This window comes from Tursiops truncatus, chromosome 14 (genome assembly GCF_011762595.2).
Source record: "Tursiops truncatus isolate mTurTru1 chromosome 14, mTurTru1.mat.Y, whole genome shotgun sequence".
NCBI classification, from domain to species: domain Eukaryota; kingdom Metazoa; phylum Chordata; class Mammalia; order Artiodactyla; family Delphinidae; genus Tursiops; species Tursiops truncatus.
The window spans coordinates 69,850,644-69,877,366 of NC_047047.1; the positions used below are offsets into that span (position 1 = coordinate 69,850,644).

General features: G+C 36.8%; 1 protein-coding gene across 8 annotated transcripts in view; it reads right to left on the reverse strand.

Annotated features, from left to right (window-relative positions):
• NCOA1 (nuclear receptor coactivator 1) overlaps positions 1–26,723 on the reverse strand; it is a 260,501-nt gene that overhangs the window by 79,570 nt on the left and 154,208 nt on the right. For all 8 annotated transcript variants that reach the window (XM_073791697.1, XM_073791698.1, XM_019943146.3 and 5 more), the window contains 6 exons: positions 24,233–24,338; positions 21,220–21,386; positions 15,571–15,668; positions 4,195–4,372; positions 2,064–2,243; positions 680–775 (listed from right to left, as the gene is read on the reverse strand). In XM_073791697.1, coding sequence (XP_073647798.1) covers positions 680–775; positions 2,064–2,243; positions 4,195–4,372; positions 15,571–15,668; positions 21,220–21,386; positions 24,233–24,321 — 808 coding nt within the window. In that variant the 5' untranslated portion in view covers positions 24,322–24,338. The remainder of the gene's footprint in view (positions 1–679; positions 776–2,063; positions 2,244–4,194; positions 4,373–15,570; positions 15,669–21,219; positions 21,387–24,232; positions 24,339–26,723) is intronic.

Here is a 26,723-nt window from a genome sequence, read left to right on the forward strand (position 1 = left end):
AATTCTGCACCATGCCCCATGCCCAACGCGCCCTTCCAACACCCACACTTTGCACAGCTGGCACAGCCTCGTCCTTTGGGGCCTAGGGGCGCGATATCAGCTCGACAGGCCTTCTGTTAACCAGCTAATTTTAAAATAGGACCTCCCTATTAGCTTCCCTTATACCATTTCACATCTTTTCCATCAAAAAAGTACAAATCTGTAATTATATCATTGCTTTTTGCTCAATCAGGTATACCCTGAGCAATCACACGTAGTGACAGGCACTTCTAGGAATTCAATCAGTATGTGCTGAATAAATTTAAAGACAGAGAATAAAGGAAAAAAGAAATAGCCAGATACATTTATGCACAATATTAAAACCACTTCTTTGTATCTGTTTATAAATAAATACATTAATATCTACATTGCCAAATTTCTTTCCATAGATTATGAAAAATAATTTATAATCAGAATATAAACATGTGCATAATTACAAAATAATGTTCTCCCCAGCACCCTCCCATAACAATGATGACAGTATCTAAAATGCACAGAATCAAGACCACATTGGAAATGTTTTCTGTACAGGACTAGTGAACAGAAGCTGAACAGCAGAGAACAGAGGGACACAGTTAGTTTTAAGGGCATAGTCACATCATTAATACTGAGAGAACATTCTGAACTTTGCAGCTGGTACCTGTAGTATCTTGCTTGGTCATAAAGGATTCTACACCCGTAATAGCTGGAGGCCGAGGTAATCTCCGTGCAATACAAATCAAACATGACTGGAAATCTGCCCAAAACAAGAAGGGGAAATTGAAGGAAAGAGGGTAGCAAGCGGTTCACATCTACCACCTGCCATTAATGGTTTTTATAAAAACAGTACATGTTATATGATCTGACACAATATTGGAGTCACTCTGATCTAATAGTATAATATTAGAAATAAAATTGCTCGCAACTAAAAACTGGCAGCTCCAGATAGAGATCTAGTTAGAATAAATTATCCCTTCCCATTGAATGTTCTTACATAAACTAGCGGAGACTGATGCATCTCAAGTACTTGGATGATAACAACTTGAAGAAGTAGTTTTGGCTACATTTAAGCAACATAGTGGTTTATAAAATACAGTTTTTTAGTCTGTTTCCTATATTCATTAATGGCTACAAAGATCATTCCTATAACCACTGTGCAGATAATAATTTATCATATGAAAAAAACATTTAACTGTTTCTGAAGAAGCATTATTTTGCCTTTGACAGAGGACTTCTATGTTTTTAGGATCTGTAATTTTTTTTGCAAGTCCCATTTCCAAATTTTTTTAAGAGGTTACACGCAATATCACACAACTAAATAAGAATTTCAGTCATATAAGACAGGCTTGCATGTGTATTTTGTAAGAAGTGCCCAGTTGATTGTGGCGCCCATTCCCTGGTGAGACCCACTACATACACGGCCTTTTTGCATCTGACTTCTCGGCTGCTACCTTCCCTAGTCCTTACTCCAATTTCCAATTTGTGGTGTTCTTAACTTAGCTCAGTTTAAGCTTGCATGGAAAAGTCATCCACTGTAACAAATTTAACTAATACCATGTTCATACCCTGTTCATATTAGAGCTTCAGCTGTGTTTTCATCTGTTCAGAAGCTTTCTCCTTATAAATTACCTTGTATGGCCTCAAAAATACTAACTCTATTCTCCAGTGTTCCATACACTCTAAGCTTGAAACTTTCTAAAAATCAGAGCTGTTCAACAGCCTGCTGCATTTGGTACATTTCCAACTGGCAGCAGTGAGTTACAGCTCTTATTTCTAGGCAGCAAGTTGGTTTGAATTTGACATTTTAGTGGGAATGTCAGCTTAAAACTGAGGATTTGGGGGCATTTTAAATGGGTAATTCTAGATGTTAGCAATTTTTTTTCTTAAGTATTAAGAAATACAGAGCAAATTGAATAGCTACTATGCTATATAATATAATAACCAAAAATACTATCTGAAGAAGGCAGTTTATAATCAATTTCCTCTCTGTTCCTAAAACCATGGAAAAAGCAGTCAAACACCTTAAAATCACCCTTTGTTTTTACCTTCTCCATCCTCTTGAATTGATTTTGGCTGTGACACAGTGAAACACTGCATTACTTCATACCGCTGGCAAGCTTCCTGGTTCTCGGTGCCTGGCTCATCTGGAGGGTGAATTAGCATCCTGCAGTTAAAGGTATGGCTATTTCGTCGTGTTGCCTCTTGTGGCCAAGGAACTCCATTCACTGTGAAAAAAAAATTGATTATATGCCTGTGAAAAAGGTGAAAAAGTACAAACTGTGAAGATACAAAAGACATACCTTTACTCATCTGCTTAATTAGCTACTCAGATTAAAAGACAGACTTCCTCAGATCCAACATTATCCTGAGGGAATAGGATACTTAATCTTCCTTAGCAAAGCTAAATGTTTACCAATTAGAAAAATGTAAAATTTGCAAGAAATTGTATAGGATTTCCTCCCTCAAAGATAAGGTCTTACAAATACCTTAATTCACTAACAGCTTTTATAAACAGATAAAGACAAAATTAAAAATTAATAGCTTTAAAAAGTTAATAGCTTATTGCTCTTTTGCTCAGAATTTTACAGCAGTTAATTAATGAGCTTTCCCACTTGTTTCCTGCTATACCCTGGCAATGAAAAAAATGACTGAAAATCACAGGTCTGTTGTCAGGCAAGGGTTTTAACCTGGTAGGCATGGATGCTTAAGGATGGCTTGTGTGTGTGTGCACCCTTTTGGTTGGAGGAGTCAAAGTTTTTCAAATGTGACTCAAAAAAAATATTTAGAATATACAGAGACCAGTCTTGGTTTCTTAAATCATTTTTTCTTGCTCTTTATTTTATTTGCACAGTCTGCATGCTACAATGCCTTGAATATGGTGGGTAATCATTACATAAAAATGACTGTTAAAACAGAAATGTTACCTGATTCAGTATAAGAAAAGTGAATTCAGTTATAGAGAAGATAACTATACATTTCAAGTGAGAATCACTGTGTGGCACGTCACCATTTCCCAGTTACAATGTTATATTCAAACCATGGTGGCAGTCAGAGGGGTTTTTCAGCTATTCTCTCCCCATTCCCAACAGATTTCTTACCATAGCCTCGTCGTTGAACCTCCTTCCTTTTTACTATCTCATCACTCTATAACTGTTAGAGGAAATCATGGAAACAAACCTATACTGGAGTAAGGAGTCTTGGTTCATCTTTGAACTAGCTGTGAGTTTTGGGTTAATGGCTTAATCTTTGCCTTGTCTTTAAAATAAAGGAATCCACTTGTATTATCTCTAAAGTCACTTACACTCTAAAATTCTATAACACATTAAGACCCCTTGGTAACTCAAGTATCAAACTAGCGATTTTAAGAGGAACAATTGTTTCAGGCTTCCAGTTACTATAAACACATACTACTCTTTTCAAAGAAGAAACAGGCTTCCACTTCATTGAGTGAACAACATAGAAAATTAAGAGCTATGGATAACATTTTATTTGCATGTTTCGTTTAGTTACATAGGATTTCTAGCCAAGACTCTCCGCCAACTTTTGGAGCACATACAAGCTAAAGACTAGGCACGTGGCTTAGTTCATAGAACACAAGCTGGAAATCAGGCCCCATCAATACTCTCAGCTAGGCTCCTATAGCAGTGAACAACCCATCCAACCATACTTAGAACTACTGAGTTGAAACCACTCACATCCAAAAATGTTAATTTTAATACGTATGTAATATGAAGGGTATTCCTTCCTCCCTCCTTACCCTCTTTCCTCTCTCCTTCCCTTCCTCCCTCCTTCTTTTTCTTTTCTTTGAGCAAGGTGGTAGGATACACTATATATATTTGTCTCTTCCTTGTACATAATTAAAATTGAAAACAAAGGGAATTCCAAGCAGAAGCTTTTTGTGGCAAGGCAACTAACTGCTCTGCCTCCTAACACTGTCACATAATTGTGGCATAATCTAGAGGAAGAGGATAAAAGGAATGCTCTCTATCAGCTATTTGATGACACTCCTCCTTCATATTTAATCTCAGGCTGAAATTAAATTTTAAAATATTTTTAGTATATTATATATATTAGTATAATACTATATATTATAAATACAATAATAATAATTATATATATTATGTGAAGGGAAGCTATAGAGAGTTCACATTCTTTGAAAAAACACATTCCTTTTACCTAACGATTTTGGTAGCAGATTCTTCACAAATTCCGCGTGATCACCCACATGCAGTATGCTGTAGACACTGGTATTCATTAATTCCTCCTGATTGTAACCCAAGTAGCTGGTCACATTTTCTGACACAAATACAATTCTCCCTTCACAGTTCACAACAAAGAAAAATCCATCCAAAGCCTGCAAAGCCAAAAAAACGATTAAGAGGTTATGGGGTTAAAAGAGAGAAGAAAAATACACATACACATTTCTCTACTGAAAAAGAGATTGGAAATATACGCCAACTTAAAAAACGGGGGACTGAATAGAAGATTTAACATTGCATGTTCTCTGTGGAGGGAACAGGATTTTTAAACAGACTGTACACTCATGTTTCAAGTAGGCATCAATGAATATGTCAAATGTCTTCCTTGGAAAGAAATTTTATGGCAGCAAATGTGAAGTAAATGACTGACCCATTCAGTCAGTCATAAACACCTCTAAACTGTAGGTTAAGACCTGGTGTCTACCCTCAAGGAACTTGCAGTGGGGAGAGAGACATAAGCATAATAAAATACCAGTGAGAAATGCAGTATCAGAGCCATACACAGACTACTCTGTGAGCACAAAGAAGGATACTTATTTGGGGTCGAGGTGGGGGGCAAAGAAAGGCTCCTTACAGACCCTGATCTGAGTTATAAAAGGCATAGTGGAAGAGGGGAGGAGGAATGAGGCAAGAACATTCTAGGCAGAGGAGAGAACATGGCACATAATGGAACAAAAAAGCCATTTGGAGCTGCTGGAGCACAAGGCACAGGCAGGCAGTGAGTCTGGAGAGGTGGACAGGAGCCAAATCACAGAAGGCCTTCTCTGCACTGCGATGGAGCCAGAGACCTCCAAAAGAAGATGTACATGCCCCAAGGGGACATAAGATCCACAGGGGTGCAGGGAAAAGAAGTCGGAATCTCTATTTATAGCATAATCTAAAACACAAGGAAGAAATTAAGCTTAATTAACATAGCAACACCCTGGTGCCTCACTCAGTCTAGTCACATATCACAAACCACGGAATCTGAGAGAAGATCCAGAATGCAGAGGTTGACAGCAGTACCTTATTTATAATCTTTCTGTTTATCACAACATATTACAGTTTACTTGCTATAGAATGTATAAAAGCAATAAAATCAAGACCTTTAAAAAGTAGAACATTTATAGAATTTTGTAACAAGATGTAACCACCCTTTGTATCATACAGGGGTTTGCTGGTTACTGGTGGCAAAAGACTTAAGCCATCCAGCAATGTTGATGGGCTACTCATTTTTGTTTTTGAAAAAGGTTAAGTGTCCCAAGTTTGCTGACCTTTTCTATGATGCTGGGTGCTAATGATAATATCCTACTAAGCAGGTATTTTCCAAATAATAAACACACCTAATTTTGTTCCTTCAGGGTAAAGATGAAATTTTAACAATGAATAAAAAATAAACTGCTTTCAAAAAGACACTTATGCTACAGAGACAGCACGTGAAAATGGATGTTTTGAAATGTTACCACAGTTATAATTTTGTTGCTGAAAATGATGTACACTTATAAAAATTATCTTCTCAGTGTAAAACATTTAGAAACAAAACCTTTTCCCTGTGCAAAATTCTTCCAATAAGAGTTTCGATGGGCTTTAAAAACCCGTGTTTTAAAAAAGGAAAATGCAACTCCTTTTGATTAATTTGGAGAATCACTATTTGAGATCAAAAAAGATGGAATTTAAGGAATTCCCTGGAGGTCCAGTGGTTAGGACTTGGCGCTTTCACTGCGGGGCAGGGGTTCAATCCCTGGTCAGGGAACTAAGATCCTGCAAGCTGCACAGTGTGGCCAAGAAAAAAAAAATTTGAAATTTGAAGAAAAACCTTTACATAATTGGTAGATAGGATTTCAAAATGAGTATCGTGACTTAGTAAACTCATCCAATGATATATTTTTCCATTTGTATCTACCTCATTTTTGTGAGGTGTTTTTTACAGCTGATAATTTAAGCCAAATATTAAAATAAACTGAACTTGAAACTACATCTTCAAATCACTACGTCCCAAAGCATTCAACCAAGATTTTAAAAAATATGAAGTACAGCATTGTTCTCATTAAAAATACTGCTAACACTTTCTTTAACAAGAACAAAAAGAAATAAAACTATTTTTATTCCACCTGACTGCTGTTGACTATTTTTCATTTAGTTCATAATGCAAAGAGGAGAGGGATGTGATTAATAATCTAAAAACCTCAACACTAGATAAACCCTTTGCTAAACTATTTTGGATTTAGATGAGCACAGGAAAGCACCCTCATATCTAATTGTTTTCTTAAAGTCAGATTAGCTATAAATTTCATAAAAGGTGATCTATCTATCTATCTATATGTATATATATTTGTCTGGCAGTTTATATTAAAATAGGGATAATTGAAATACAGACATATTTTTTAAAAAGAAGATCTAAAAATTCTTTAAAATGTTCTTAGCTATTAATTGAATCAGTGTAAATACAATTCAACTTTCTTTTTTCTTTTTGGTCTCTTAAAAGAGTTTAATAAAGAACAGTTTGGGTATAACAAAGTATCATAGTTCAGAGCAAGAAACAGGATTGATATCAAAACACAGGCAAGTAAAAAAACTTGGCCATTTCATGGTGAACCACTTCCAAGGGCCACACCATCCAGCTTCTAAAGCACTACCTTCTTCTATTTTCCATCTAGTTTTCAGTGTGTCCTTTTTAGCTCCTTGCTCTCTGCCTCCCTAGTGACACTGTCTATCTTCAAAGCCACAGTTTCCCTTGCTTTGTTTAATATAAATTTATTTACTTTATTTTATTTATTTTTGGCTGCCTTGGGTCTTCATTGCTGCGCGCAGGCTTTCTCTAGTTGCAGTGAGTGGGGGGCTACTCTTCGTTGTAGTGCACGGACGTCTCATTGCAGTGGCTTCTCTTGTTGCGGAGCACGGGCTCTAGGCATGTGGATTTCAGTAGTTGTGACTCGCGGGCTCTAGAGTGCAGGCTCAGTAGTTGTGGTGCACAGGCTTAGTTGCTCCACGGCATGTGGGATCTTCCCAGACCAGGGCTCGAACCCGTGTCCCCTGCATTGGCAGGTGGATTCTTAACCACTGTGCCACCAGGAAAGCCCTCCCTTGCTTTTTTCACTCTCCATGTCTGTCTCTGACTATGTCTGGAAGTTATCCACTGTCTGCCGAGGGGCTGGGAGAGGTTGAGACCCACTCCTGGGATCATCTCTGCCCAATCTGAAGACTGTCCAGCAGTGGGCACAGGGCTGGTGGTGCAGACCTCGAGCACCAGCAAGGCCCAGGGATTCACCTGGACTACTCGGTGCAATTATTTTTAAGGCATTTGTGAAATCCAAAGGATTTAAACTTCCTTTGCAGTAGGCCTGGAGTCCCTGCAGTCTCCTGTTTCCAGACTTTCTGGGACTTCTCCAAGTTCTCCCATTGACTGCACCTGACCTCAGTGCCAAGCTGGGAAGTTATTCTAGTAGCTGGCCTCTGGAATATGCAGCTGGTCAGCCTTACAGGGAGTACAGAACTTTCACCAGGTCTCTGTTTGGCCTCGGTTACATGGACTCATCGTTTCCTCTGAGAAGTCTGGGGCATCATATTTCTTTTGAGCTTCTCCAGAAAAGGTTGGCTTGGAAAACAGGTTAACAGAGGCTGCCCCACAGTTGCAGAGAGGTCCTGCTGACCTTCTCCTGAGATACAGACAGCCTGTCCTGTGCTAGAAATGCGTATTTTTTTAAATTATAAATGAAATATAACTTAAACTTTTTTATGTATGAAAATTAAGTAGATAGTATAAGATCTGCCAAAATCCCACCCCCAAGAGATTGGTAACATTTCAAGGAATCCTTTGAGACTATTCCTATGAATATCTTTAAACATCTTTAATTTCTAAAAGTTTGTCTGATTAATATAACCTGCTAATACTTGTTCTTATCCTACAAGTTTCCCTCATATGTTGTGCATATAATTAACTTCCAAGTGTGCTCCTAGGAAGGAATCTTCCTGTTTCTCCAAGTCCTGACAGCTGGGCTGACACTGAGCTATACACAGGAGATGATAGCAAATGCCACTCCATTCTGTACAGCGTCATCAGTTGGAGGGGTTTTTCTCTCTGCCCAGGATATCAGTCTTTGAAGAGGACCACTTTGGGTCTCAATGCAGGGTTCACACTGGCCAGGGCTTCTCACAGGGCCCTCGCTTTAAATGACTACACAAGCTTCACTAAGTAACACCTAAGTGTCAGTCACTGGACAAAGTTCTGGGAATAAAGCACATATTCTCAACAATTTTATAGCCTCTGACGGGAAAAAAACAAGTACGTGTAGTCACATTATAGTACAATGGAGGAATTCATAAAGGTTAGGCACAGAGTGAAGCACCCAAACGGGCAAAGGGTTGACTGTTGTCGGGAAGGTTTCCTGGGAGGAGGCCACATGACACCTCAGCTGAGGCTTGAAGGACACAGCAGTAACTCGGGTGGGCAAGGGGTGGAAAGAACATTCAAAACAGAGGAAACAGCTCAGAGGTTTAAAAAAAGAAAGAAGAAATCACCTTGTACTTACTTGTCATATTTGTGTTATATTTAACAATAAAAAGTTTTTTTGAAAAAGCTTCAAGGAAAAGCCAAAAAAAAAAAAAAAAGAAAGAAAGAAAAAATGGCCATGGGGATCATCTTGAAGGCAATGTTTTTAAGCAGGAGACTGACATGATCTGCTTTAACAAAGACCCTTCTGGCAGTGGGTGTGGCATGTGGACTGGAAGCAAGCAGACAAACTGCGACGCCACTGTGATGCTCCAGTTCAAGCGCGAGCCCGGATCAAGGCAATGGCAGTGCAAGTGACAGAAGAGGCAGAAGAAACAGATGTGGTGATCTCTAACAGCTGTGGGAACAAGCGCTTGGGTGATCCTTCACTAATGACTTTAGGGTTCTGGTAGATGAGTGCCTTTCCCTAACAAAGGGAATTCGATGGGGAAAAAAAAATCTAGTTCTTAATTTTTTGACTTTTCTTCTTTTTTCAAACAGGAGATAAAGGGATCGATTATAAATTTAGTTTTAGAAATGTTATATTTGAAATGACTGAGGAACTTTCTGGTAGAGGTGTTCAAAAGGCAGCAGGATATGATGAAAGGGAAGCTGTGAAAAGAGATATGGGCCAAAGACAGACATTTTTGACTTACAGGTACATACAGTATCATTTAGTTTTTGTTTGTTTTTAACTACAATCATCTTTTCCCCTTCCACAGAATATGTGATTTCCTTTGAGGAGTTACTTCTCCATTTAATAAAGTCTCGTGGGATTCTTAATCAGGCCATTGGGAAACTTCCTCCCTAAATGTGAGCCTTGAGAATTACAAAAAGAATGAACATGGCTGGAACACATTCATTCTGGCAGCCGGGCACTGTCCAGATGGGTCTTTTGAAGAGACCATTCGTACAGTTTCTGCTTTCTAGCCTCCATAAGATGCCTTGGTTTCACCTTATTTCTAAGCACAGTTCTGTGGTATCCAAATAGCATCCCAATAAATTCACATTTGCTTAACTTAGTCATAATTGGTGTCTGTTGCTTCAAATCAGAAAACCCTAATTGGTATTTTACATACACACACACACACACACACACACACACACACACACGAACACATCATATAGACAGAGACATAGATGTTGATAAAACTGTCCAGGAAATGTGCACAGAATAAAAAAACAAAAGGAAAAGAGCCAAGGCCAGAACCTTGGGGGATGCTAACATTTAAAAGGCAGGTAAAGAAAGAGAAATCTGAGAAAAAGGCTAAAGAGCAGCCAGAGAGGCAAGGAGATAGTTTTATAAAAGAGGCTCATGAGGAGTTTTAAGGAAGACGGAAGTGGGTGGTCAACAGTGTCAAAGAGCCACAAAGCAATGTAAGGAATGGTATAATACAAGTTTAGGAGGCCTGAACGCACATGCAAGGTATAGGGAGACTTCTGTGACTAAGGCAGAATTTTCTTGTGGAGTGATAGGAAATAAGCAGCGTTAAGAGTCAGATAATGCAGAGCTCTTGACAGGAGGTAGAGGAACTTAGACAGCAAAGAACACTGGAGAATGAGGAGCTTTAAAAAAAAAAAAAAGCCTATAAATTCTAATACCACTCTCTCTTTTGTTTTTTGTTTTTGTCTTTTTTTTGGCCACACCGTACGGCATGTAGGATCTTAGTTCCCTGACCAGGGATCAAACCTGCGCCCCGTGCACTGGAAGTGCAGTGTCTCAACCACTGGACTGCCAAGGAAGTCCCACCACTCTCTCTTTAAGCGTAGGAAATTACCTCCAATACCTTTATTCTTAACTCGTGCTACCTTTTTATGTTTAAGAAAAAGGAGGGGGGCAATATACTGAAAATTGTATGGTGAGAATTTCTCACAATATCATGGCTATTTGGTCACCTTCTAGATGTGCAGATCTTCTACCTGAGCAGGCCCCTCTAGACTGATGACAAACAGAACTTTCTGCAATGATGGAAATGTTCTTCTGTGTTGTCCGATACAGTAGCTACTAACCACATGTGGGTATGGAGCATTTTAAACGTGGCTGGTGAGAATTTTTCTCACCAGACATTCAGCAAAAATGTCTGAATTTTTCATTGTATTTAACTTTGAATAGCCATGTGTAACTATCTTACTGAGCAGTGCAGCTCTAGACTGCAGCCTGGATAAGTCAATGAACAATCTCGTGGTGGCTTTTCTACCACTTCTTCTCTTAGCCGCCCTGGATTAGATTCCGTAAAGTTTAAGGCAATGAGGCAGGACTGGGAGATACAGAAGAAGGGTGAGGAAAGGTTGTCGATAAAGGTAACTTGGAAGTCTATAAATGTAATTCTATTTTACAGTCTCAGTTTCACATCTGTATAGCTCATAAATAAAAATATTATTAGCTCCTTGAAGTCAAGAACCTAAATACATTTCTATTCTGAGTTTTTGGAACTTCTAATTTGATGTGTTTTTTCATATTTGAAAATGCTTGCCTAATGACATGTAATTCATGTATAATGTTGTGTTGCAGTTTTCCTTTGATTCATAGTGGTTTTCAGGGTAATAATTTCATCATCTAAAAAAAATGCTTTCTTCTTATAGCAGTTTTGAATGGATGTTTTCCTGTCGTTTTCTGTTCATTTTAAAGTGTTATAGATTTTTCTTACACAGAAATAACAAATGTCTATGTAAATTAAAGCAGTAGTAGTATTCTCTGGCTCCAGTTGTGCTGTTTTCAGTTTGTGGATAATCTATTTGCTCTCCTTATTGATCTCTGTGGTTTCTGAAGAACCTGTGGTAAAACTGGGATTTAAATGACTACCACTTCTCTACAGGAACTCCACAAATCTCAAGGACCTCTATACCTTATACTTTTTCAGTATCTCAAATGGCATTATATGCAGAAAATACATTTCATAAATATTTAATGAATTGACAGGAGATATAAAGTTCTTAGGCCAGTTTTAAACTTAGGGACACCGAGAATGCAGACAGAACCTCAACAGAAAAACTAGAAGATATGAAGAGACTAGTCTACTGATATCCTGCAGAGTAGAGGAGATAAGCAATAAGTGCTAGGATGGGTCAGGTCTCATCCTAGGATGGGTCAGGTCTCATCCTAGGATGGGAAGTAGTGGGATGCGGACAGGAACCAAGGCCGGGGAAGAGATGGGATAGCGGGAAATGAGCCTAAAGTACTTTTCTTTCTTTAACTTATTTTCCTCTAATGGCTTATATTAAAAAATTTAAAATATAGCAAAGTTGAAATAATTTTGTAGTGAACATCTGTATATCCACCACACAGATTCTACCATTAACATTTTTACTATACTTATTATAACACTATTTCCAAAAGGCAGTCATGTGTCATGCAATCTATTTAAGGGGTTGTGAAAAGAATAAACACATCAGAGTCCATCACATGTGGTGGCTTTCCCCTCTCCCAGTTATATGTTATACACTCACCCAAAGAGTAGTTTCTATCCAGCTTCAATGGCCAATGTTTATTTATATTTACAACACTATAAAATATGTGCTCATTCCCCTAATAAAAATCATTAAAACCAACAGCCTAAAGTAACAAAGCGCTTGTATAACTTGGAGGGGAAAAAGAAATTTAGGTTTTGAGGGGGAACTTGCTAACAGGAGAGTCAAAAATATTTAGCAGCCTGTTAAAAGTACAGGAATAGCGTTCGGAAAGAGGTTAAAGCAAGAAGTACATATTTGAGAGTCATCTCTAAAGAGATAAAAGATGAAGCAAATGATATTACTTGGGCTAAAAAAACCAAGCACTAAATTTTGAGAATGTTCTCACATTAGCGGTGTCGGTAGAGGGAATTATGGTTCATACAAAAACAGAAGAAGAGTTAGGGTAATAGGAAAAAATGTATAAAGGAGTTAGAAAATCAAGAGACCTATACAAGTTTGAGTGTTAGGAAGACTTCACCAGAAAGAAGGGCCTTGAGGTAGGACAGGAAAGGAGAATTTATTTAATTTTATAGATATTTATTTTTAAATATGTGTATGATTTAAATACACATATTTATATTTAAGTATATGCACATACATAATAAACATACATATATAAAAAAATAAAATTAGGCCTAGAGGTGGAAAAGTCTAATTTGTGGGGAATGAGTGTGTATATATACACACATATATGTGTTTTTAAACATTCATGTATGAAAAAGGAGTACTTAAGGTGATGAGCCTGCTCGGAAACAAAATATCTGTTTTGAGAACAGAGGGAGGAAAGATTAGATAGGAAAAAAGGGGTGAAATTACACAGTAATTACAAAGTAATTCAAGATTAAAAATTCTTCATTTTAAAAAGTTCTCTTATAATGTCTACATAAATAGTTTTAAAATTTTGGTCAGGAAAACACCTACTGTAATAAACTGAGGCATCCCTTACTCAAAAGTGAAATTCTACAGTAGAAATTAGCACTAGCTAGCTAAATAGTTCTAAAAGTTTTATTTTTCCCAACTAGTCCTAACTATAATAAAGAAGTAGCAAAGCCAGACAGTTCTCTTCAGTTTTCCATCCAACCATTAGAATGCCTTTATCAAAATTTCTTTTTCTTTTTTAACATCTTTATTGGAGTATAATTGCTTTACAATGGTTTGCTAGTTTCTGCTTTATAACAAAGTGAATCAGCTACATATATACATATATCCCCATATCTCCCCCATCTTGCGTCTCCCTCCCATCCTCCCTATCTAGGTGGTCACAGAGCACCAAGCTGATCTCCCTGTGCTATGCAGCTGCTTCCCACTAGCTATCTATTTTACATTTGGTAGTGTACATATGTCCATGCCACTCTCTCACTTTGTCACAGCTTATCCTTCCCCATCCCCGTTTCCTCAAGTCCATTCTCCATGTCTGAGTCTTTAGTCCTGTCCTGCCCCTAGATTCTTCAGAAAAATTTTTTTTTTTTTTAGATTCCATATATATGTGTTAGCATACGGTATTTGTTTTTCTCTTTCTGACTTACTTCACTCTGTATGACAGACGCTAGGTCCATCCACCTCACTACAAATAACTCAATTTCGTTTCGTTTTATGACTGAGTAATATTCCACTGTACATATGTGCCACATCTTCTTTATCCATTCATCTGTCAATGGACACTTAGGTTGCTTCCATGTCCTGGCTATTGTAAATAGAGCTGCAATGAACAGTGTGGTACATGACTCTTTCTGAATTCTGGTTTTCTCAGGGTATATGCCCAGTAGTGGGATTGCTGGGTTGTATGGTAGTTCTATTTGTAGTTTTTTAAGGAAACTCCATACTGTTCTTCACAGTGGCTGTATCAATTTACATTCCCACCAACAGTGCAAGAGGGTTCCCTTTTCTCCACACCCTCTCCAGCATTTACTGTTTGTAGACTTTTTGATGATGGCCATTCTGACTGGTGTGAGGTGATACCTCATTGTAGTTTTGATTTGCATTTCTCTAATATTAGTGATGTTGAGCATCCCTGCATGTGTTTGTTGACAATCTGTATATCTTCTTTTGAGAAATGTCTATTTAGGTCTTCTGCCCATTTTTGGATGGGGTTGTTTGTTTTTTTGATATTGAACTGCATGAGCTACTTGTAAATTTTGGAAATTAATCCTTTGTCAGTTGCTTCATTTGCAAATATTCTCTCCCATTCTGAGGGCTGTCTTTTCATCTTGTTTATGTTTTCTTTTGCTGTGCAAAAGCTTTTAAGTTTCATTAGGTCCCATTTGTTTATTTTTGTTTTTATTTCCCTTTCTGTAGCAGGTGGGTCAAAAGAGATCTTGCTGCAATATATGTCAAAGAGTGTTCTGCCTATGTTTTCCTCTAAGAGTTTTATAGTGTCTGGCCTTACATTTAGGTCTTTAATCCATTTTGAGTTTATTTTTGTGTATGGTATTAGGGAGTTTTCTAATTTCATTCTTTTACATGGAGCTGTCCAGTTTTCCCAGCACCACTTATTGAAGAGGCTGTCTTTTCTCCACTGTATATTCTTGCCTCCTTTATCAAAGGTAAGGTGACCATATGTGCGTGGGTTTATCTCTGGGCTTCCTATCCTGTTCCATTGATATATATTTCTGTTCTTGTGCCAGTACCCTACTGTCTTGATTACTGTAGCTTTGTAGTATAGTCTGAAGTCTGGGAGCCTGATTCCTCCAGCTCTGTTTTTCTTTCTCAAGATTGCTTTGGCTATTCGGGGTCTTTTGTGCTTCCATACAAATCGTAAAATTTTTTGTTCTAGTTCTGTGAAAAATGTCATTGGTAGTTTGATAGGGATTGCACTGAATCTGTAGATTGCTTTGGGTAGTACAGTCATTTTCACAATGTTGAATCTCCCAATCCAAGAACATGGTATATCTCTCCATCTGTTTGTATTATCTAAAATTTCTTTCATCAGTATCTTATAGTTTTCTGCATACAGGTCTTTTGTCTCCTTAGGTAGGTTCATTCCTAGGTATTTTATTCATTTTGTTGCATGGTAAATGGGAGTGTTTCCTTAATTTCTCTTTCAGATTTTTCATGATTAGTTTATAGGAATGCAAGAGATTTCTTTGCATTAATTTTGTATCCTGCTACTTTACCAAATTTATCGATTAGCTCTAGTAGTTTTCTGGTAGCATCTTTATGAAAATTTCTCATGTTCATTATTCACATTTAATTTTGAAATAGTAACAATGGTCAATATAGTTTCTAAAATAAAATAATTATTAAAAGTTCCTTAACACTTTACTTTGTTTTATAATTTATTAATTGGATGTTAAAACCTAAAAGAAGATAAAGAAAAAAACCAAATTGGCTCGAAAAAAGATTCTGATCACTTTCTGAGTCAATGAGAACAGCTACCTCCAAAAGAAGAGGTCCCAAGGATTCCTTTTCGATCACTCCTTGACTACTCGACGAGATGTCTGACTTCTGTACTTCATCATCAGTTGTTGATTTCTCTGTAACAAAGCAGCAAAAAGTCACACATCCAAAAAGAGCTCATTTCCATAATGGCAAGTTTATTAAGACATGAATTTACCTAATTTCAGATTCAAAAAATATTTATTCATTATGTAGGTACTTTCACATTTAATCTTAATTATACTCATTTTGTGGATGATGAAATTGAGGTTCACAAAGGTTAAATAATGTGTCCCAAATGATATAACTAATAAATGGCAGCAGGAGGATTTGAATTCTGACCTACCAAATCCAGTGTTCCAACAAATGGAAAAAATGGTGTAAAAATATACAGCCTTTTAAAAAAAAGTCTACACCAAATATTTTAAAGAAATAAGTAAATTGTAAAAGAATAATTATTTCCTCCATCTTTCTCCTTTCCTGATTTGATCAATTGCCACTTAAGAGAGAGTGAAGGTACGATTCTGTGAGCCTGCGTGAAATAGCTAACTTTTCACCTTCATGTCATGATGATCTGATTGATAAAACTGCAACTGTTAAATGATTTAGAATTCTTTTGTGTGGTGATGTTGAAAAGTCCATCCATCATCTTAAAGCAGCAGCATACTTATATAAAAGTTTCCAATCTGTCAGACTAATTAGCTCACCAAAAAGCAAATACAGTATTACTGAATATAGAGATTCATTTTTTTCACTTTAAAATATGAAATATTTCAAATATTCCAAAAAATACAGAAAGTGGCATAGCATACAGTCACACAGCCACCATTCATTTTTCACAGATGTTAACATTATTTGCTTCAGGTCTTTCCTTTTTAAATAAATAAAATGCTACAAATAGAGCTACAGCTCTACCACTATTCCTCCTCTGTCCGTTTTCAGAAGTAACCAGTGTTCTGAGGTCAGCATAAACATTTCTAAGCATGTTTTTATACTTCAACTACATATGCATGATTTTTACAAATATATTATTGTTTTGTGTTTTAATGTTTACATAAAAATATATAGACTTTTTCAACTTTTTCCACTCAACATTATGTTTGAGATTTAACTATACTGATACATATAAATTTCATACGCTCATTTGAACTGCTGTATAGTATATGAATAACCCACAGTTGATTTCCTAGTCCCCTATTGGTAGACCTTTTGACTTCTTACAATGCTGTAATAACTATTTTCAGTATTTCCTCTTTTGCACATTTGTGACAGTTTCTTTAGGGTAAATATTAGAAGTGAAATTGCTGGATCACAGGGTCTGTGTATTTTCAACATTACTAAGTTTGACAAATTACTCTCTATGTACCACCAGTAACATACAAGGGTTATTGTTTTTCTGTATGCTGACACTTGATATCATCACAGCTTTTAATTTTTGCGAACCTAATGGGTGTAAAATGTTATCTCATATAGTGTTTATAATAATAGCTTTACTGAGCTACAATTCACACAGCATACCATTCATGGATTTAAAACATACAATTCAGTGGTTTTTAGTGTATTCACAGAGTTGTGCAGCCACCATCACAATAAATTTTAGAACAATTTCATCAACCCCAAAAGAAACCCCATTCCCTTTAGCAGTCATTCCTCATTTTCCCAACACTCCCAAGCCCAAGGCAACCACCAATCTACTTTCTGTCTCTATAGATGTGCCTATTTTTGACATTTTATATAAATGGAATTATATAATATGTGGTCCTTTGTGACTGGCTTCTTTTGCTTAGTGTAATGTTTTGAAGATTCATCTATGTTGAAGCATTTATCAGTACTTCACTATTTTTTATTGCTAAATAATATTCCAGTGTATAGGTATACCTCATTTTATTTACCCATTGATCAGCTGATATACTGTTTGCTTCCACTTATTGGCTATTTATGAATAATGCTGTTATGAACATTTGTGTACAAGTTTTCATTTCTCTTGGGTATATACCTGCAAGTAGACTTGCTGGGCCACATGATAACTTTATCTTTAATATTCTGAGAAACTACTGGGCTGTTTTCCAAAGTGGATGCAGAATTTTACACTCTCACCAGCACTGTATGAGGGTTTCAGTTTCTCCCATCCTTACTAACACTTGTTACTGTCTGTCTTTTTGACTGTAGCCACCCTAGCAAGTGTAAAGTGGTCTCTCATTGTGGTTTTGATTTGTATTTTTCTGATGGCTAATAATATTGAGTATGTTTTTCATGCGTTTATTGGTCATTTGTGTATTTTCTTTAGAGAAATGTCTACCCAGAGCCTTTGCCCATTAATTAACTGGGTTATTTATTTTTTAATTATTATGGTATAGGAGTTTCTCATTTAGTTCTAAGATGTACTTCCTTCATCATTTCATGTGTTTCTAACATTAAGACAGGTTTTGTTTCTTAAACAGTTCCAAAATACATAAACCATCAAGTCCAAGTACATTAAGTAACTATGCATGATAAGCACAACAAACAAAATTTTAGGCAAAACCCAAGGCAGGAGTGGCTATATGACTGGCCTAAGGCATGTGAACAGATGAGACATGCAAGGACAGAGTCTTGCCCTTAAAGGGACAGAAGCATGCCTTCCTGTTTTCTTCTTTCCCTTTCCTGTCATCAGGAACACGTACAGGTGAGCCATGTTTGACCACATGGGTAAGGGCAATACCCTAGGAATGGCACAGGAAAACAGATGCAAGGAATCTGAGCCTCTGACACATGCCTAGACTACCTTGTTAAAGCCACTGTATTTTGGGTCTCTTGCTACAGTAGCCTTGTCTGTATCCTAACTAATACATTCCGTATTTCTCAACAACATGCTTATTTGCTATATCCTGACTGTGCCCATGTTAGACATAATCTATTAACATGCCATCATAAAAGGTAAGAATTTTACTTACTTACATCAACCATCTAGACACACATACATATCCCCTCTTCCCATACTCCCAGTAGAGTTACAATAATTTTTAGAGCAGTCAGTATTTAGTATCTATGTTACTATGGCCATATAAATATAGTCCACAAATGAGTCAAGGTATGTGCTATAATTTACAATTCTCATATTTCATGTTTTAGTTTTTCTGTGAAGTTTGATTCATCTCTAAACTCTCCTCCAGACTAAAAAATTCCTCTCAATTTGGTCAGTCATCATATACTCTATGTGTTCCATTTTTTTCCCCATAGAAATATTCCTCCTAGAGTTCTCTATCCACCTGCTCCAGTTGGGACTGGCTACTTCTTTACTCTGCTGCTCAACTGTAACCCTGGGTCTCCTTCTACCTTTCTTTTGTTAAGATTCCATGGTTTCCCTGGGCTAAGATCCTATGCCTTTCTTTCTTGGTTTACTACCTTGGTCTTGATAGATATTTCTGGAAAAAAGTACACAGGAGATAACATTCTTGAGGCTTCAGATGTCTGAAAATGTCTTTATTTTGCACTCATATTTCATTTGGATGAACACAGAATTCTAGGTCCAGGATACTCATTTTCAGTGTTCCTATTTGGAAATCCGCACCCTCCTGAAAGTAATCTAGTATGTGTCTGTTTTTTCCTCTCTCTTGTTTTTTCTTTCTGGTGTCTAGAAATTGTGTGTGAGGTTTTTTTCTTTCTTTTTTATTCATTGTGCTGTGCACTACATGTGTGCTTTCCATCTGGAAACCCATATCCCCTAATTCTGAGAACTTTTTGGTTTTTGTTTCTTTGCATTATTTCTTATAATTTTGGTCTGGTTTTTTTTTTTTTTTTCTGGGACTAATGATGTGTTATACCTCCTGAACTAATCCTATACATTTCTATCTTTCTCTTGTTTTCCTTTGCTTGTCTTTTTTATTTTACTTTCTATGGGATTTCTTCAAATTATCTTTCAACGCTATATCTTTTTATTCAACAAATATTCATTGAAAGTCTACTATGTACCCAGGAACTGCTACAGGTATTAAGGATACAATGGTGAACAAAGAAAAATCCTTGCCCTCATGAAGCTCTAGTGGGGGTAGGCAGGCAATAAACAAATAAAATGTGTAATATGTTAGATGTAAAAAATACTGTGGGGAAAATAAATCAAGGAAGATGTAGAGAGGTGTGTGTGTGTGTGTGTGTGTGTGTGTGTGTGTGTGTATGTGTGTGTATTAGATAGGTTAGTGAGGGACAAGTTCATTGAGAAAAAATATTTGAACCAACACATAAAAGGGATGCAGTAGTGAGCCTTGTGTATATCCAGGGAAGAGAATTCCAGAGAGAACAGCAAGTGCAAATACCTGAGGCATAGTGTTCCTGGAATGCTTGGGGCAGAGAGTATGAGAAGATAAGGTAATACGGTAAAGTTTTTTTCAGCTATCCTGATTTTAAGTTCCAATGTTTCGTTTTATAGCATCTTATTCTTGTTTCATAGATGAAATATCCTCCTTTTTGTCTCTGAGGGACTGTTTGATGGCTTTACATTTTCTTTTGCTCCCTGCATTGTCTCTGCTTCCTCTGAGTTCCCTTTATTCTGTTCCTTTGCTTGATTTATTCTCTTTTATAAAAAGACTTTCTTCAAATATCTGGATTTTTATTCATATTAAAGAGTGAGGTACTAAAATCCTGACTGGCAGATGTGTGAAGTGTGGGGACAGAGCAAGGAGCTGATTTTTTCACTTGGGGGATCAATTCCAACTGTCAGTGTCTGTGTGTCTTTCCCTTTGGACTGCTCAATTGCCCCAGAGGAATCCTCCCATTTTCAGCTGAGGGAGTATGAGCCAGGCTGTCAGAGTTTCCAGATTGAGTAAGGAAGGTACCATACAGCCTCTTGTTGGCTATCCCTCTGCAGACCTACAATACCAGTTTTTCCTGTCTGCTAAATCAGTTGTCACTAGACTATCTACTCCTAAAATCTTAAAAGCCTATCACCTCAACCATTTAAAACATACTATTTGTTCATAGTCTTTTTACATTGCTGCTATTAATCTGAAGTTCTTTGGGGTCTATTCCTTCTGTTTGTTATTTGTGTTCTTACTCACTGTGGATTATTTCCTCCTATGTTATATAAGTTTATAGCACAAAATCTCCCTCAGAAGCACTTTTTCTTTGGGAACCTGACAGGGCGAGGTGTGGTTATGTTCCTTCAAAGTGCTTTGCCTTTGTTTCTGGTAGGCAACCCAGGAGTTGTGTGGTGTTGGGTCCCCAGTAAATATGAATAGTATAAATATGAACCATAAAAATAAATCAGGGTTTTCTCAGAGAAGGCTGTTTCCCCCACCCAGAGCCCAGGCAGAGACAAACTTATAACTCAGATGGAGGGACTTTCCTACCTCTGAGTTGCTGTCTTTCAACCCTATGCCAGAGCCTCAGGTCTGATACCACAACTTGTATCTCCTGACTTAATCCCCTATGATACTGGGTCTCATAACCTTTCAAGGCAACCAGTTCTCAAGATAACTTAATAAGCCACTTTGTTGTAAAAGAAGGGTCTCAGATTCACATTCTAAAATAAATAGCATCTAAACAAAAATGTTCCTTTAATAAGATTACAAAATTGAATGCAATTTCTTAATGAAAAAAAATAAAATCACATATTGTAAATGTCTTAATAACAAAGCACACAGTCACAGGGGTTTTTTTTGTTCATTTTTTTACCTTGTTCCATTCTCTTCATTAGCTGTATCTGATCGACTGTCTTCTTCAATATCTTGCATTTGTCTGGTTTTACACTCAAGCTGTCAATGTCACTGATGTTGGCAGACAATAACTCGGCTAGCTCTTCTAAATATTTATTTTCTTGCTCCCTGCGCCTCTTTTCAGTGCTGTTACACAAAGGAAATCCAGTTACTGTACTTTCTACCACCATATTTCCTTCTCTGATCATGTATTTAATATTTATATATTTACAGAGATTCCTGTTTTTATCCAGAATATAAAACCAGATTTAGAAAACAATTTAAAATTGTATCTAAAAAACAAATATTACAAAATATCAAGGTGCAGAAAACAATTCTAGCTAAAAAGCATAAAGAGAATGACTGCCATCACAGACGTATTCCCTCAGTGACGTATATACATTGAATATTTCAAATGAATACTAGATATCAAAAAGAAGCAGACAGTACATATACTAGTTGCATTTGAAATTATTGGATGTTCCAAATAATAATTCCTTAAAATAGAAACTTTGAATTTTCAAATAAGTTTGTTGTAAATTAAGCAGGCATACTACACCAGAGTTCAAATAAATTATAATTAGAAATCTGATAAAGTCTTGATTCTTATAATGTACTTAAAATTATAACCCCACACCCATCAGATTGGCAAAACGTTGAAGTGCGGAGACAAGAAAAAAGGAACTCTCAATGCTTATCATTTAAAGAACAATGTGATAATTACCCAGTTAACATAAAAATGTACACAGATCCTAAAGAAACTCTTACGTATAAAACAGGAGGTGTGTACGAGGATGTTCATGTTCACTGTAGTGCTGGCTGCAAGAATGAAAATTTGTAACAAAATGGCTGTTTACCCATAGGGAATGTCTATCTGTAGGGAAACAGATTTCTCAAATACGGTATATTCGTGTAATACAATATTTATCAAAAGTTAACAGAACTGAATAAATCTAGTTATCTTTATGTCTAAAGATCCATGCTGAAAAGTATACTGTAGAAAAATACACATAGTATTATGTAATATATAAATTTAATAAACATTCTCTATTGTTCACAGATACTTATATATGCATAATCATTAAAAACAGATTGAAAGAATTAGAGACAAATCAATTTTGTCATTAATCATCTTACTACTTTTATTTAAACAAAACTGCAAATACGTGGTTTATATGTGGTGGGTATACATCGTTTCCTAGTCTCTATTCTTTTATAGGTTAAAAAATTTTCCCCAAATAAAAATTTAAAGTAAAATACAATAGTTTTATCTATTTATTCTTAAATTAAGAAGGACTGACATATATAGAAATAGACAAGAACATTAACTCTGACAACACAAACTGAATTGCATCTTGATATCAGCATTCCTCCTAGCTTCTGGACACTTAGCTATGATTATGAGTACTTAGGTTATCATCGCTCAGTAACAGTTTTCTGAACTGATTAAGAGAAGTAGTCACTTTTCTTTCCCCAACCTGAAGCCCTGGCACTCTCCTGTAAAAATTCTTTCTTTGTCCCCCCATGAGAAAAAGCATGTAATCCAATGACAGAAGAGTCTTCTGCCGTTTTATGCGCTACATCAATGATTATCAGCTGGGGGCCATATTGCTTTCCCTGTCCCCAGGGATATTTGACAATGTCTGGAGCCATTTTTGGTTATCACAACTGGTAGGACATTTTGGTTATCATAACTGATATAAAGATGCTATTTGGCATCTAGTGTGTAGAAGCCAGGGATCCTACCAAACATCCTACAATATACAGGATAGCTTCCCACAGCACAGTATTATCTTGCCCACAATGTCAACAGTGTGGAGGCTGAGAAACCTTGCTCCAGATCCTTGAAGGTGAATGGAATAAAATCCCGACTCTTCTCTCAGGTAGGAAAGCTGCTGTTTTGATCTGATTGAGGTTCCTTCTCTATCTGGCATTTATTAGAGTCTCCTTAGCAATAATTCTCTTTTGCCTATTTGATGACCACATTCCTTATTAACACACAAATATTTAATTCCACAAATATTCATTCTTTAAAGTCCTGATATCAATAATTTTTTTCTTTGTTCCACTAATACCATAATATATTGAAATAGCAGTTAAAGATGTACAATGGATTCATTTATTCATTTGACAAATATTTTCTGTGTCCTTACTATATATAAGTTACACATTGTGCTAGGAACTAGGGATAAAATGGTGAGTAAGGACAAAGTTCTTACCAAACGGCAGCTTAGCCTGTAGTAGAGAAGCCAGGGAACTCATGAAATAAGCACACAAACTAATAAAAACCTGAAATTACAGATTATAGCTATAAAAATACATATGAAATAGATACAAATAGGGGAGATTTGACCTAATAGTTAATGGAAGGAAGAGAAGGCTCCTTTTAAGAAAGTAATGACTAGGGCTTCCCTGGTGGCACAGTGGTTAAGAATCCCCTGCCAATGCAGGGGACAAGGGCTCGAGCCCCGGTCCGGGAAGATCCCACATGCCACGGAGCAACTAAGCCCGTGAGCCACATCTACTGAGCCTGCGCTCTAGAGCCCGTGAGCCACAACTACTGAGCCCGCGTGCTACAACTACTGAAGCCTGTGCACCTAGAGCCCATGCTCTGCAACAAGGGAAGCCACCACAATGAGAAGCCTGCGCACCTCAACAAAGAGTAGCCCCCACTCACTACAACTAGACAGAGCCTGCATGCAGCAATAAAGACCCAATGCAGCCCAAAATAAATAAATTTAAAAAAAAAAGAAAGTAATGACTAAACTGGTATTTGGAGAATGCATAGGTGTTGACTACAGGAAATCTAGAGGGAGCAAGCTGGATGAGGGAGCAGCATGTGTAAAGGCCCTGGGGAAGGAAGAGAACATGGTAAGTATGAGGGACTCAGAGAAGGCTGGTAAACTTGGAGTAGATGAAGCAAAAGCTCTGAAGTGACTTAAAATGATAAAGCAGCTCTGCCAGAAACAGACTAAGAAAAAGAGTGTTCCTACCTTGATGCCAGTGTGTCACATGGCGATCCTTTCCTCTTATGTGAGTCTGGGTTAGCAGGGTCAGATGAACTGTCCCCAAGGCCACTCATGTTGAAAAACTTCACACCTAAAAAGGAAGGAAAACAATAAGAAATCTACCCTAATGAACTTTCCAACTCTATGGGAATAGGAAGCTCCCTTGTGTTAGAATATATCTAGATACTGTGGTTTCTCAATGAATAATTACAGCCATCATAAAAGCATCCACATTTATATAAAAGCACAGGAATCATCAGCTATTTAGTGTTTCTACACTTTCTTTTCTATACCTGTAAAATAAAATTAGTCATCCTTCATAAAATCATAGAGATCAATTAGGATGAAAATATTGTTAGAATAATTAAATAGACAATGAAATTTTTTAAAAGAGAAAAACCCACTTCATACGTAAATGTAAAAACTGTGTAACTGAGAGTCAGATAGATTCTTTTTTATATTTATTTATTTCAGATTATTTTGAAAAGGACTTAAAACAACTTTTACTCATAAGGTTTGGGATTTTATGTTGATAGGAAAAGAAATAATACATATATGATTAAAATTAAAGCGATGAACTAGATTTGGATTTTGTATTGTACTTACCAACTTTGAATTCCATACTCCTAACCTTTTGCTTATGCAGTCAGGCGACAAAGATCAAATGTTTAGTCTACGTTAGGATCTTGTTATAGATGCCAGAGAACACAAAGTCATTTCCCGTAGCATGCCAGCCAGGTCTCTCTCTTACATGTTGTGCCAGTCAGTGGCTGTGCTTAAAGATCCCTCCTGATCTATCCCTATCAACCACTATTCTCTGCAGAATCTCTAACGAAACTTGGAAGCTTATCTCTGGCCTTAGACTCATCACCATCACTTAGATTTTACTAATGTCAAACAACACACCTCTCATTCTCTTCCATTCCATCTACCCTTGTAAAAGGAGAGGAAATTCTTGTTAAATGGGAAAAACCTTTAACTTTTCCTTAAATTCTAAAATGATTAAATAAATACAGTGCTGCATGTTAGCAGCCATGCTTGTAAAGTTGAGATCCATAAGAATTTCTCACATGACTTTAATTAATATGTTGAAATAGATCCTTTTTCTCTAGTCCTAAAACTTCCTCTGTCTCCAGCTCTTTCTCAGTACCAAAGATTGTCATATCCCATTTTCAATATAAAAATAATACCTAGAACTCTAATCATGACTTTATTATTCCATGTAACCAAAAAAGCACATTTCTAATTTCTCCATATTAGACGTGCAGGTCATGAAAATTTCCAACTCCTAGGATCGCAATTATTTTTTACTCTTCTCTTTTGCTCCTCATTTTGTATCAGAATCCACGTCCTGTCAATTCTTCATTAACAGGAGATCTTACAGTGTCCCCTCCTTCTTCATTCTCAGATACAGTTATGATCCTTATTTGGAAGCAAATACCTCATTCTAGATTCCTGCAAGATCCTTCTACCTTGTTTCTCAATTCCAGTCACTCTCACTTCTAATGTGTCCTATAAACAGCAGCAAAACCACTCCTGCTCAAATGGCATTTTCAAGATATCACTTCCCTGATAAGGAATCAGCTTGATTCCCCTACTGCAGCATGGTGGTTAAAAGCATGGGCGTTAGGGTCAGAAAGGCCCTGCTTAATCATTACCTGCCTGTTCCTGGGCAAAGTGCTTAATCTCCTTAAATCTCCTATTCCTTCATCTGTAACATAAGGATAATAACTATACTTACCTACCTTTAGATTTGTTGTGAGGACTGAATGAACAGTCATGTAAAGAGTGCACTGTAGGTTCCTAGAGAATGTTGGTTATTGTTATTATCTCCCCTTTAGACTAAGAGCTCCATGAGGGGAGTAGTGTTCACTCAGTGGATAACTCATCCCGTACTTCCTCATTGATAAATACAATGGACACTTTTCATTCCTTCACTCATTAATGCTCAATAAGTGCTAACTTATTACTATTATTTTATTGGACTGCTTGAAGCAGCATCTGAACTGTTTCCTTCTGAAAATATTGTCATCCATTGACTTCTGTGATCCTATGCTTCCTTCATTTACTTAACAAATAAATCAAGCATCTATCATGTCTCAGGCACTGTGATAGGAGCTGAGCAAAATCACGGGCCGCAAAATAGAGGTCCCTGCCCTCACGGAGTGGGAGACATAAACAAATAAAACACAAAATTAATATGTAATTTTCTTATAGTGATAAAATCATAAAGGAAAAGAGTAGGGTTCATAGAGAAAAACAATAGAGGAGACCTAATTTTAATTGGGCGATCAACTGAGGCTTCTCTGAAGAAGTGATGTTTAAGCCACAGCCTGAGAGATTAGTAGAATTAGTGTGGTTTTCTACTTTCCTGATTCTCAGTACTTTTTGCCCAGTTCTTCGGGGCTAGATTTCCTCATGGTTCTAATGTCCTACGCCTCCTTTCCCCTCATACTATACATTATTCTGCAGTGAT